Raw genomic sequence first — 15,005 nt, 5'->3', positions numbered from 1 at the left:
AAAGAAAATTCAAGATAAATTTCTGAAGCATTTTTTTATATTATCTATCTACACACAAACAAACATCTATATATATATGTGTGTGTGTGTGTGTGTCTATATATCTATATCTATCAATCTCAACACAAGAGTCTAGAGATGAGATCCACAGATGTGTTTCCCTAGACTGCTTACAAGATAGTAAAAGGATGCTGTGATCAAGAATAAAAATGTCATGCAAGTGTCTTTCATTTAAAGAAATAATTGAATATTAAGAGAAGGGTGGGTGAATCAATAGAACAGGAGAAGCAAAAACTGCCCCACGAAAGTAAATTAAGACATAATGAATTGTAGCACATTGGGTCAGATTCACAGCTACACTCAGTCAACTGAAAAGCACGCTTACCCGATTTTCATCGTAAATAATTTGGACAATACTGCGGTGTTTCTGTTCCACTGGAGGAGGGGAGACAGGCCTCTCCGGCTCTGGAGGCTTAGCAGCTTCTTCTTCAAGTTGTTGCTAAGAGACGAAAGAAAGAAAATCAGCCATCCGAACCATGTTACCCTTACCAGTAATTAGTCACCAGAGATAAAATATGCATCTGATCAACAGTTAGCGCTGCCTGTTATTTCTCCTCTTAACTGACAAGAAATGAATGAAATGGTTTTAATGCCAACAGGGATGATAACAAGACTATTTTTTGCACTATTGGTAAACCAAATTGCCTGCTTACAAGACTCATATCCATTGAATCAGACTTCTTTCAGCTTGACATTTAAAGCCACTGTCGCATTCCAATTTATCACTATTTAACTTTAAACAAAAATATTAACTTTGGAGAACAGTTACACCAAACCTGCATTCTCACAGAGGAAGTAATCCACAGAGCTGCCTTTCTACATTGTAGATATTCAAGTGTCATTATTACTACTGTCTGTTTTTTTAAAAAGGTACAAAAGTCTTTCTAACAATCCAGAGAGAACATAATTCTAAATGTACTTCACAGCAGAAATGAACCACTCCACATATATTGAAGTTCAAAGGTTGTTACAATACCAAACAAGCAAAAAAAGCTGTAATATTTTCCGAGCTACTACACTGCTGTGATTTGCTTTCACATCAAATAAATCTGATTCAGTAACATCTTCATTTTTTAATTGTAAATATCCTTCATCCATGCCTGCCACAAACGTACAACAAAGAACTTCTGGTGCTAGGGATCCAAGCCGTCTTACAACACTGGCTAGAATGTGCTATATTGCTGCATAAGAATTCAAAATCTAAAATTTTTGCAGAATGCCATAATAAACAGGCTCAGTTATTGCAGGCAACGGCAACTTTGTCATTTTTTAAAGTCAAATCATACTACAAACATGCACAAATGAACCTTCATAGATGATACGCATAGCACTTGCTGATTTTGTGGAAAAGTGAACAAACAAACAAAAAGATAAGCATCATTAACACACAGCCAGGTACTTAGTGACATCCTTTTTTGTTTTTCTGCTAAAGGTCACTTTACAGGTCATTAAAATTCAGACGTAATTAAATGCTTCCAGACCATAAAAACAGTGCTCCAGAGCGCTGTCTATTTGTTATCCTGGACCTACAAGTTAACAAACCCTATAGCGTAACTCTCATTTCCTACAGAGTTCCCACTAAAAAAAAACCTTAAAGCTGGCACTACTTCTATCTGGATCTTTGAAAGTCATAAAAGGAAAAGGAGACAAGGACTGTTTTTGCCAATGAATAACAGATGCCTAGATTGAAGGGTGGGTTTAGTTGGCCACAACAGCTACTGGGAAGGCAACAACTACTGCCAGCAAACACTTCCTTTGCTTCCCATGCCTGAAGTGCAGTTCTCTGATGCAAAGCATAGCCAGGACTGTACTAAAAAAAGTGGTATTTCCTCCTTTATTTCTCTGTTTACTTGCACCCCTCCTACTACACTTTCCCCCAAGGCTGACCTTAGCTCCACAGTTAGGATCTCTTGCCCTTGTAAAAGCAGATGATCCAGGGACTTTTGTACAAGCTCTGGTTTTGGAGACACATGCAAGGGATTCTCCCTTTGCACAGACTGCGGGAGAAGAAAGATGATAGCCTCCCCTCACCCAGCAGTCATCTTTAAAGCTGAAATTACAGTCACAGTGCCCTTGTTTCACTAGTCATCTAACGAAAGTTTAAAATATAAAGCCATCTACTGTTGGTGTTCCTATGTGGCTTTCTCCTATTTTCAAAAATGTTTAAAACTACATGACATCCAATCTATTTAAACGTTCTAGAAAAATCGTATACATAACCTTCTCTTTATAACTTGTTCATTTGATTCACATAACCAAAAAAATTCACCACCACCACCAACAAATGACGTTTTCCACCTTTTTCACTGGCAGATAACAACAGTAGTGTCTGCTATGCTTACTTGCTTTTTCTTCAGCTTAAGGATTTGCTGTTCAACTTTCGCAATTTCACGATCTACACGATCCATGCTCTGTATCAGTTCTTCCTTTGACAGCTTTGAAGGTGAAGCATTTTGGTCCTCCCCACAAGGCTGACCAGAAATTGGAGAAGATGGTCCCTCATGCTTTCCTCCAAAAGCTGGGTCCTTTCATGGGGAGAGGAGGTGGGGGGGGGAGATTGAGAGAAATCAGTCATACTGATAAGATAAGATCATCATACTGATAAGATGTGAATGAGTGTTCAGTAATCAAACTAGCATGCATGAATTAAAAAGAAGTTCCAGTTATCTATATTTCTGTTGAGGAGCTATCTAACTTAAAGTTTAATATTTCAGTTTATTAATGCTCTAAATATTTTAGAATTAACTGACAGCCCATTTATGATACTGTAATTTCAAAGTCCATTTTTAAAAAGTAACAGCACACTTCAATGTTTACCTTGAAACCAAAATAAGATCAAAACATCTCCCTTTTAAAAATATATCTTCATAAATGTAAACAGTATCTTTTATGTTTAAAGGAAGTGTTACTTGAGAGCCAATCCTCAATACTCTGCACATATATTGATGAGGATATTCTTGAAGATAACCATGACCAGCCTGATAAAGTGCATCTGGAGTTAGCTGTGGTTATAAACGTTAAGTTCTCTTGAACTTAACATGACTTAAGAGAAGTGATGACTTAAGAGAGGACAGGTCACTATTCATTTGGCTTTGATTTTTTTTTTTTTTTAAATCTGTTTCCAAACAACATATTTCAACATGCTTTATGTTCGAACATCAGCACTGTTGTACCTTGTCTTTATGTCCTCAGACAATCATGCTCCATGACTACCCAGCTGGCAAATGCTAGCTCATTCAAGCCAATCTGACTGAAAGATGACGTGTCTGAATGCCACTTCTCCTCTAGATAATATTAGGTTGTATTTCTACATTGAGACAGTAGATTTCTATATGTAGCGTCTGGATAGAAATTCAGTTACATGCAAGCATGTTAACACTGCATGCCTTAGCTCGATTCCTCCAACCCCCTTTGATCTTATCTTTGCTATGCAACACAGCAAGTTACTAAGAAATCACATGCTATCGTAATTTTACTTTACTTCACAGACAGTTTATTCACATGATAAAAGGAATGGTAGAGAGAAGGCAAGACAAGTAATCAACTTCTAAAAAATCTGGTGCCTATTAGCTTTTGAATCCATATGGTGAAATTTTACTTTAAACGATCTGAGTTTAGAAACTTGAGCACTCACCTTCAGAAGTCACACCCACTACACACCACTTTTTTGGTGTGTGTCTGTGTGCTTGTGTGCGTGCATGAGAGAAGATATTAAATATTCATTTAAGAGACATTTGTCTGCTCTATACAAGTTGCTCTAATTAATATTCAGTATCTACAATAGAAAATATCCACACCAAACTCGATTGCCCTAGATTTACCCAAAATGAGACAGTGACAAGTATAATTAATGTTATGTAAATAAGCAGATTCATTTCAAATGCTTAAAAGGGAGAGGAAGCAGAGAGGAGTACTTTGACCATTCAGTACAAATATTCATTACAGAAAAAAATGGACTTGCATGCATTTGCCAGCAGCTTTCAATTGAAAAGCAGAAATATTTCATGTACTGTACTATAATAATTTTGCAACTGAGATTTTAATGACTTTAGAGTGTCGTGGCAACTCAGAACTCCAGTCTCTTTACTGTGTTTAAGGCAGACTTATCTTCTTGTTCTTTTTATAAAAGAATAACACTGGCTCATGACCACTGGGTAAAATTAAATTTCTGGGATTAAAGAATAAACCTAAACAAATTAAAAAATTACCTAACAGAAAAAAATTTATTAGCTCAGTGCAACATAGGAAGTCACACCTTCAGCATCATAACAGAAAATGGCTTTACCTTCTTAATATCCGCAGATCTCAACCCTTCCTGCAGAGGATGTACTAAAGGCAAGACAGTAGCTGCACTGACACGCTGGAAATGGGAATCAGAGACTTGTTCAAGACGTGGTCGCTTAGATTCCAGTGAATCATGATCTGTCTGAGATGGACCTGGATGAAATTGCTGTTCATATCCAGTTCTCCTTTCCTGAGGCCTAATATACAGAAGAGATAAACTATTAAAATATACGCTTTCGGTACAAGAAAACTATTTGGTGTTCCTCAACCCTTTTCAAATGTACAGGAGATGCAATTTAGTGAAGCTCCTTCTAAACAGAAGGCAGACAAATGTTTTTAAGTACGATCTTCAAAAATACAACAGCTAAAATGCATTGAAAAAGAGAAAGTTAACCTGAATCTTAAAAGACACTGTTTAAATGCGTGCCTATCATTACAAACCCTTATAGAAACTTACCACTGCTACAATGATATTGTTCAAATCAAAGCTCTGATTCAAATTATAAACAAAAAAAATCCATGAGATATAGTACTATATTCCACTGAACACACATGGCCACAACAGCTCCATTATTTCATTCTTGCAGTCAAATAATTTTTAAATATACACAGAATGCTTGAAATGAGCCATGAGTCTATTTAGAACTTGATGTCTACTAAAATGCTACTATATCACAGAAACAGTCATTGATTCAATCCATGAGTCATTTAAAAACTCCTCCTTCTCAGAAAAAAACGCAAAAGAACAGCATCACTAGCTTCTTTACAGTGCAACGCACAGGATATCCATAAAAGAACCTCATAGGCTTCAACATCTTCCTATGAAGTGCCACTGAAGAGATTACAGTAGTTTCCTGTATTTTGCCAGAACTACTGAATAAACTTTTACAAATTTACAATGCGGGGCCGGAGGGAGGGTTTACTTCTACTATAAACTGAAGTTTTGAGAACTCTAAAAGCTACTATGATTTGCAGCACTAACACAGAGCCTTACTGACATTTTGGTGACATAAAATGAAGGCAATATGCAAGCCCCAGATTTCACTATCGTAAGTTATTTCTGGGAATATTCTAATGAGATTTTAAGCTAGACCAGTATTTACATAACATTCATCACTAATATTTGTTCAGAACCAGATAGCTCAGTTACAGCCAAAATAAACTGCTAGCAATAATCCAGCATATAAAGTTGCTCCTAGCAGATACACTTACTAAGCGTCCAAGAAAAAAAAATGTTGTTACAAGCAATAACACTTGCTTACGACTGTACATCAGCATACTAATATGCTGAAGAATTGAGGTGCATAAATCATATAGTAACCTCTCTCCTAAACAGAAGCATATTCCTGCTAACTTACTACAGCCCAGTTAATCTTATTCTGATCTGTAGTGGGTTCTTAATTTCCAAATTTGGTTTTCAAAGTATGTCCAATATTCTTCAGGATATTCATAATCAAATGAACGCTTAATACGGTCTGAAAACTTTCTCGAACCTATCAACCTTACAGTGATATTAAGATATGTTTGAACATTCACCAATATCCACCATGAAGTAACCTATTTTACTGAGAAATAAGGTATTACCAATCTGAAACTAAATTACAACATATGATTCATTGTAGTTGTCCACTACACTTGTCCTCAGTTAACCTACTGGACCCAGATCAGTTGCATCTACTTACACAGAGCCAGGATTGGTATACGAGACTGACAAAAAGGGTATTTAGAACAAATGACATGAAGCTGTCAAGTGTCTTGCCAAAAGTAGCATACACTCTGATTTAGTCCTCTGTGCCTAGAAGCCCATTTTGTGCCACATTTCAGTGTTTTACAATTCTTACAACTAAAATACCCAATTAGCTCTGTTGTTGCATACTTGCCCAGCCACACAGATACCATCTGTTGAATAAGCAAGCCTAATCTAGGAAATATGACAGGTAATATTCACACTGTAATAACTCTTGCACTTGTTGCTTCTCCTCAGCAAAATTAAGTTATACGAAGTTACAAACTTTACACACTTTTACCCTAAACAGCATTAAAAAGTTTGCAATATGCACTTGGATTCTCAGAAGTTTACTGACAGCGTTGCTAGGAGAGGTGTGGGAAAAGCGAAGCACTGTCACTTCCTGTCTGTGAAACAAATATATTAGTTAAGCCAAAGGGACTGAGGAATTACACAACAGCTAGAACACTCAAACGCAGGAGACCGACACTGTTATAACAATGGAGCACCGATTAATAAAGTCAAGTACTTAGGCAAAAACTGTGAAACTGAAAAACCTTTCTACTCAAAAGTTAAAACTAACTTTACAGAAAGCACAGACTCATAGAAGATTCCTGTTCACATACTTCAAAAACAGCATCCTCACCTGTCAGAGCCCGGGTGAAATTCAGAAAGCAAGGAAGGCCTGCGCCGAAGTTGTTGCTGCTGTTGCTGCTGCTGCTGCAAGAGCTGGGTTGCCTGACTGACTTCCAGGTGAGACGAACGATAATCGGGAACTGCAAATTCCTAAATGAAACACACTTCTGATGTTAACAAGAACAAAGGTGCAGAAGACTGAATCAAAAGCTTTTGGTGTCATGGAATGATCACTTCTGAAGTTATTAAATACAGACCAAGACCAGATCACCAAAGCCTTATTTCAGCTCAAAAAACAGAAGTTTGTAAATGGCAGTTCTAAGTTTTAAATGAACTTTAAAGAGACTAAATAGTTATGCTAAGAATTCCACCTAGCTTATTAACAACTTCTAACAAAACACAAATGAGTCAGCAGCAGAAGAATATCTTCTAAAAAAAAAAAATCCTTTAAAAAAAAAAAATCCTTTAAAAAAAAAAAATCCTTTAAAATCAGTTTTGCACATCCAACTACTAAGTGGTAAACTGAGAATATATTTCAGAACCCTGAGGCAATTCCTTCTGTTACCACCTCAAGACATTTTTATATCAAATGCTATTAATTAGGACTAAGAGTCAGACAAGATGAATCTTCTGACTGATATAATTTAAAATCAAAGGGAGGTACAAGACAATTTATTTGTATGCTGACATTAACCGAAGAGAAGCTCTACAAGACGTGCAATAGGTCATTACCCGTAAGATTTAGTTTTTACAAATTATCTAAAAATAAATACGGAGCAAGCCAAAAAGCTCCAGTTCTTGAATTTCCTTTTGCAAACATGTAAGTAGAACAAAACATCGAAAGTATCTGTAGCAGGAGGAGAATTTCATTAAAAGGAGGGAAACTTGAGCTGTTCTAAAGCCAACAGCTAGTCCTCCACAGCCTACCATGCCATACAGAGCACAGGACGGCAGAATATATGCTCAGCAGAAATGACCAAGTAGGAGATTCTTAGAAATCCATTACCCCAATTCTGGCTAGCAGAACACTGCTAGCTGGAAGCACTAGTACAGCTGCTTCAGAAAAAATTCAGGGTGTAACACAAGTTTTTACATTTCAGATTCACATTCTCCACCTTGCACACAGATTTTGTCAAGAACTACATGTAGCTTATAGATAATCTAGCCCATTACTCCTTACATAGAAGAAGGAAAGATTACTATGGGTTCACTTCTTACGCTCCTGGGCCTAATAGGAGATTAATTCCGGATAAAAATTTAGTACCCACAAATGCCCCAAGAGCCTAGTGTCTCAAAGGATTTGTTACACCCAGAACACTGCATTCATATTAAATCTATACTAACTGTAGACAGGTTATTTACATATTCTTGGAAAATTGCTGCTATCAATGTATACGGACTCAGACACACTTAGCTGGTCAAATTTATTATGATGACTAAACATTAATAAATTAAAGCAAAACTACAACAAAAGTTTATGAACACCATCCCTAGTGAATTTATTCAAACTACGAGAAAGCAATGATAAAACCAGGAAGTTTATATTAATTCCCCATGATATAGATATAGAATTATAAAACTCAGTTTTCCGACAAAAAACAAGTAAAAAAGCAGATACATATATAATCTTGAAGAAGCAAAATGCACTGCTTTCAGAAAAAAAAAAACGGAGGGGAAAACAAACCAACACAAACCTAAGCAACTATTTACCTAAGCAACACCGGCAGAAGTTCTCAGCAGGCAAAACACTTCCTTTGCCACTTTGAGCATTTATTTATACTTGATTTTTCAACATGAAAAAAAAGTAGAGGAAGTAAGAATCATAAAGACTCAACCTACTGAGGAGACAAGATTCTCAATGTACAGTCTCTAGACAGGTCAATTTCTAAAGAAGTGTTTTGCCAGTTTGAGCAGATTTACAAATGTTAAATAATAGGAAATATTGACAAGCTGTAGGGTTTTATTTAGGATACCTTCACACTTTTATAAAGCATTTTTTAATACTAGTCTACATAAAAAGAAAGAAGGGGTAAAAAAGAAAGAAAAAAAAAAACCCAAAAACTTTAAAAAGCCAAAACTGCAGTCAATGGTAGTCAGGGATTTTAATAATTTCAGCAACAGCATTGCAGAAAGACATAATTGAACAGGTAATTATATCCTTTCAAGGTAATACTTCAGAAGGAACCAAGGAGCAGTACATGCCTACAGATTATACTTGCCAGAAGTTACACCATAGTCAGACCCTCATTCAAAGACACAATATACTTGAATGAGTAGACCCATCAGCCTTAATGCAAGAGCCAAACTCCAAAGGCACAAAAAACACTGCTATACAGATTTCCCCAGTCAGCTTTAACTGGGCATACTGGTCTGCAACTCTACTGTTTTCAAATGTGAACAACTTGTATTACATTGGATTAAAAACAACAACAACAACAAAAAACATTTGGCACAGCAAACACCCGAATTATACTCTTGCTAAATTTGCAACCCTCATGTCTCCTTACCTGCTGGTGTCGGGTGCTAGGGAAGGTGTACTGGACAGAGTGAGTAGGATAACGACTCTGTTCTGTGCTGAATGCTCCTTGGTTAGGAGGGTAGCCTGAACTTGACATTATCAGAGAAGTAGTCTTCACAAAGCTGTGAGATCAAGACCAGCAAGCAATCATGTTTCTAGGAAACCGCCTAAAGGAAAAAAGATCACTGATAAGCACTGAAGTACCAGATGTACTCACAATACATTACAGCCATAGTCACCTAAGCAAAACAACCATTACCAGTAAAAGCTTTTTTCCTGATGTATTTATTTAATAGGTTATTCTAGTCTGAAACATGTTAACAGGTCTTAAATGGGCTCAAAATGAGACATGTCAGCATTGTCTACACAAAGATTTGAGGATTATATTGTCGGAATACATCATTTTACCAGTTACCAGTTGAATTAGGAGGATTTTAAAAGAAAAGTAGGTCACTTTAAATAGATGTTAAAGAGGTTATCTATAGATGGGCTCTTTATTTACAGTAAATTTCTTTAGCACAACATGAAGTTCACTTTCGTTTCTTCTACAGAATTTTTGGATTCTATGAACTGTTTCTTACTTCCAGATTCAGGTAGTCTTAGGGCTGCTTTACTCAATGCCACCTACAGTTCATTAAACCACAGTGTATTTAGTCAGGCCCCAAAATACTACTACCATCTAACAGCAGCTTTACAGAAGTAGTTAGTTAAAAAAGGCAGTCACAAAGAAAAAAACCACTATTTCAATTGACAGCATAGTTTGTCTCATATGGGATGCCAGAAACTGAATACACTATAAAGCCTTAAAACAATCCTGCTTAGTTGACATTTGATGACTACTTTGCCTCTGTTGTATTTTCCAGCTACAGATTAACAGTGAACACCAAAATGCATACTGATCTGGGGAAGATTTTAAATCTGAAAAAATCCAGACAAGTTCACTAACAAAGTCCAAGCATCTATGAAGCTGTGTATAGTTTCAACTGCTGAAGATCAGAAGACATTGATTAAACACTGTGCTCATCAGTTCTTTCAGCAGGTAAATTATGGCTCTAACCAAAAGAACAGAACATATATATTTTTTAAACACAAAATATTTCTCTCTGATATCTCAAAAGATGTAATCCTTGGAGCCTATGTATTAAATGCAGAATTCTATCAGACCTGTAGCAAATTCTCAACCTCCAGTCCAGAGCCTAGCAGACACATCAGACCTTCAAATAAAGTAACTGTTGATCCCTGCCTAGATGGCTTCATTTCAAAGCACGTTAATCTGCAGCCTTTCACAAACATCACATGTAAAGTTATACTTCTGAACTGCATTTTCCATTAACAGTCAATAGACAAAATCAGGAAAGGATTAGACACAGCAAGCTATACAAACAGATCTTAAAGTTTATCTGACATATTTTATCATTCCTGTTCTGTTTGGGGTTTTTTCCCCACCTCTCCACCAAAGAAAGCTTTACATGTTGGACTATCAGAATAATGAGACAAATTTAGATTTACCTCTTAAACTTGATTTTCAGATACGAAAAGTTAAAGAAAAAACTAGTTTCTCTTTCAAAACAATACTACATGTCACTCGTGTGCTTTATAGTACCTATATATCTATTATAGTATCTATAATTCATATCCAAGTGACAAGTTCTAACACAAAATTCTTCACCATTAACATTTATTATACTTCATCATTCATACTGCATTCATTAGAGTACATTTTTACCAACTACATGACAGTCTAATAGGTTTGAATCATATGTACTCCATTTAATCACGAAACAGTGTCAGAAAGCAAGCAGTTTTTGCTAATATACATAGTGATACTTAGTTGTAAGCTATAGTACCTAAACACTCAAATGTATTCCTAAGGCTCAGCTACAGCAAAAAAAAATCCCTTTGATTTTTCTCTCTCAACTTCCATGCAAGTCCATGTATAACTATGGCATATAGCTAACCATCAGCTCAATCAAACATTTACTAACGTGATAACTGCTCCCATCACAGGCTGGTGAACATTTATTATTAAATGAACAACTGGCTCCATGGTATAAGGAAGCTTAAACAATTTAAGGTTACAAAAGTACAAATTGTAGTTCGATGAATTGCTAATGCCCTAACTTGTGCTACCTCACCAGCTTCAGATGCAATCCTCATAAATATGTGGAAGACGACTAACTGGATTTTATATATATGTACATCTGCTACACCTTAAAAACTTCAGTGAGGACTAAAGACAGTAATACTGGATCTGACCGAAGCTCCGTTAGCCCAATATGCTGTGACTGACAATGGCTAGCAGCAGGCATTTAGGGAGCACGTACCAGTACTTTCCCAACAAATTCTCCAGCCTTCTAGTGGCTCCCCGAGACACAGCTTGCGGGGTTCCTTGACTCAGGGCCTTTCTGTTTAAGATTTCTTAATGGCTTTCTCTTCCATTGGTTTGTCCAGCTGTTTTCTGAACTAGTATAAACTCTCAGCATTCACGACTGCTTGTTGCAAGAAATTCTACAGTTTAGTGGCACTTCGCATGAGAAACCACCAGCTTTTTTGTGCTCTGGACCCACTACCTTCCTTTGATATCTCTAGTTTTTGCATTGGAACAGACCAGACATCTATTTCATATTCTTTTTTTCCCCCGTTGCACATGTGATTCTGTAGACTTCTATCATATCCCTTCAGCCCTATCTTTCCTATGCTGAAGAATCCTAGTCTACCTGGCTGTTCTTTGTCAACCACTTCCAAATCTTCTCTAGTTCTGTGATAGCCATTCTGAGGCATAGGGAGCCAGAAATGTACACCAGATTCTGGGAAAGTATCAATAAGTACTCATCCTGTTCTTATTCTCTTCCCTGACATGCTGACCGCAGTCAGGTAGATCTGAAGAATCTGGGAATGCAGAGGGGATCAAGAGAGCAACCACTTGAAAATCACACACAAATATAGGCCAACTACTGCATGATTCAAGGTCCTTTCTGGTTTCTCTCTATCGAGTTACATCTTTTCCTTATCTTCTCAATATTCAGTCAAACCCACAAGTTGATCACTAACCTAGGTGCTTAAAGTTCAATCCACACTCACTTTGTATGATGCTATAAAAGCTATTTCTCCATTCACAAGAACTTTAGTGTACAGATTGTTAGGTTTGTATTAGGACTGCTAGCCTTGAAATCTTCATTGATATAAGAAACTTTCACAACCAACAGCAATGAGAGATCCTGACCGTCTCTCCAGATTCTGTGCTAGACATAGAAAGATGAGGGGGAGCAGGGGGGCACGGCGCACAAGCATGAACATCCTTCATCCATCCAGCAATGTTAACTCAAACCCCATGTCTCATAACCTACAAGTTTTACATAATACATATGAAAACATTCAGTCTAACAGCCTTCCTCCTGAGAACTGCAAGGATGATCATGTTTGTAGCACCATCATAATAAAAAAAAAAAAGTAAAACAAAGAAAAGCAGTCAACAGAGGAAGGCAACAGAAACAGCATTAGAGGTTATAATTGTGTTCAATAAGATAGGTGGGAAATGAAGAGAGGAAAAAAAGAAAAAATGAAGTTATCAATGGTGGGAGTGCATTCTTCTTCCTCCCCGAGGGAAGTGACACAACAGCAGGAAGAGATAAGGACGGTAACAGTAGAGGAAAATACATGGTTACATATTGGCAATTACAAGGTGGGGAGGGAACTAAAGGATGGGGATACTGTACAGGATCTCATTTCTTTCAAGACAAAATCAACACTGTAGTACAACAACATGTAAAATGACACTGAAGTACAATATTCCCTCCCTCTAAGCCTCCTTTTCTTTCTTACAGACATTTACATGTGCCTGCATAGTCTCCTAATTTGACCTCTCTACATGCCCTGCAGACCCCATCTTACCTCCCAGTCTCCGGGGTCGGCGGGAAGTTTTGCCAATATTTGCGTATAGAATTACCACAAATATTCTGCTCATCTCTCCCTGCCCTACTACCTTAATTCTGCAATTGTGGATTAAGTACTTGACTTCAACCCTTATTTCTCTGCAGGCAACCTTATGACCTTTCATATAAAAGCATCTGCCTCTCTCTTCAGCATCTGCTCGCATGTATTCAGCAGACACAGATTATTCTTCATCAATCTATTTCTTGGTCAGTGAGGGCAATGCCAGCTTCCTGCTGTAACCTCTGCAAGTTCCATACCTTCAGATTATGTTTAAATACAGCAGTCTTTTTGCATAAAATTGTAACTGTGTGTGTTGACTGTAAACAATCACATCCAGGCTTTCCTCACTGCTGTATCCTTCCATTAGTCATGACAAACTTTGTCTAGCTCCACTCAAATCCAATCAGAATCCTCCTTTAAAGCTCCTCGGTATTAACTCTCTCTGCCTCTCCACTCCTTCCACTGGTTCCCTCTTCTCTGCCAGAACAGAGGCTGCCTGCTCATCTTCATTTTCAGCACCCTTGACAAAGTACAACAGAAGAAATCAACTTCCAACTCTGCTCAGTCAATGACAGCAAGATTCTATTTTTCAGACAAGTATTTTCATACCTTTTCACGTTATTCTGCAAATTTCAGAAGTTTCTCATATAAACATTTATAAGAACTGTTACAGACTTTGGAATTCTGCCTTAAATGTCTCACAAAGATAAAGTTAGGTCATGAATACTTTCATACAGCTGCCAGCCAGGCTGGCAAATTGTCTGTCTCACTGAATACTGACAATTAGAAGGGGCAGAAAGAAATATTTCTTGTTTTGTACTTCCGAACCCAGTCCATCCTGCCATAGTGTCCCACTTCACTGACATTCCCAGACTGTGGTAAAACATAAGGGATGGGGAAACCCAGCAGTATCAAATGGATATTAAAAAAAAAAAAAAGTTACAGGAGAAGTAGGAGCAGAGAGTCAAAAAAGAAACTGTTAAGTCTGAAGATACCTAGCTGAGAAAAAGCAGTGACAAGAGTAACAGTTTCGGGAACTGTGAAGATATATTTGGCCCTGTATTAATTTGAGCTTCTTGGGCAAGGAAATGATTTAACAATGTTTATTTCTAAAGGTATGACAATATTTTTCTCTTTGGCCAGCTCAAACTACTGAACAGATCCGATTCAGACTTCCCCTTAAAAGCTACTGTTCGCACTTATATTTGTCATATGCGGAGAATTTTGAGTAAGTTACAAATAATTTAGAACTGGGTATTATAACAGCAACAGTCATAGCATAATTTCAGATTTGGTTTCTATGAGGCAATACTAATTTGAACAATCTCTCTTGATCTCTAGATCTCAAAATGCTTCAGAAGGAAGCAGAAGTACATACTATCTTCAGTATATACATGGGAAAATGAGTCACAGAAAGGTTAAGAAATCTATCAAAGACTACCCAGGAAACAGTCAATGACTGAATCAGAAATAAGACTCAAGTCCTGCAGCACTTTAAGCAGGCAAAAGCTGGCACTGCCCGAGAAAAGTGGTTCCTCACTCAGGAAAATACAGCAGGTTAAAAACTGTAACTATTTTTAGCAGGCCAGTTCCCCAAAACTGTTCAATGCATGGCCACACAGATGTTTACACCAGCAGAAGGGAAGGGGTCAAGAGGCCAGAAGGACGGCAGAGTTACCTACTCGCTGTCTGTGGAACCACAGCCCCACTTGCTGGAATACCCTGTCTCCTACTCTTATATTCACTTTCACAGATAAAAGACCAGTCTCATGGGTAGACTTGGTTTTTCTTCACATATATGAAACAAGCTAACACTTTTGCATTTAGAGTAATTTTCATGCCATCTTG

The 15,005-nt window shown here is 37.2% G+C and overlaps 1 protein-coding gene across 1 annotated transcript in view; it reads right to left on the bottom strand.

Moving 5' to 3' along the window:
- The window catches only part of NCOR1 (nuclear receptor corepressor 1), a 59,455-nt gene extending 50,134 nt beyond the window's left edge, over positions 1-9,321 (bottom strand). Inside the window, exons 1-3 of the mRNA XM_009583342.1 lie at positions 9,214-9,321; positions 2,403-2,585; positions 386-499 (exon numbers count right to left, since the gene is read on the bottom strand). Coding sequence (XP_009581637.1) covers positions 386-499; positions 2,403-2,585; positions 9,214-9,321 — 405 coding nt within the window. The remainder of the gene's footprint in view (positions 1-385; positions 500-2,402; positions 2,586-9,213) is intronic.
- Positions 9,322-15,005: the final 5,684 nt, after the last annotated feature.

Source organism: Fulmarus glacialis, unplaced genomic scaffold, assembly GCF_000690835.1.
Source record: "Fulmarus glacialis isolate BGI_N327 unplaced genomic scaffold, ASM69083v1 scaffold25398, whole genome shotgun sequence".
Lineage (NCBI taxonomy): Eukaryota > Metazoa > Chordata > Aves > Procellariiformes > Procellariidae > Fulmarus > Fulmarus glacialis.
The sequence above is the reverse complement of the archived record's forward strand: the minus strand, read 5'-3'. Positions and strand labels throughout refer to the sequence as shown.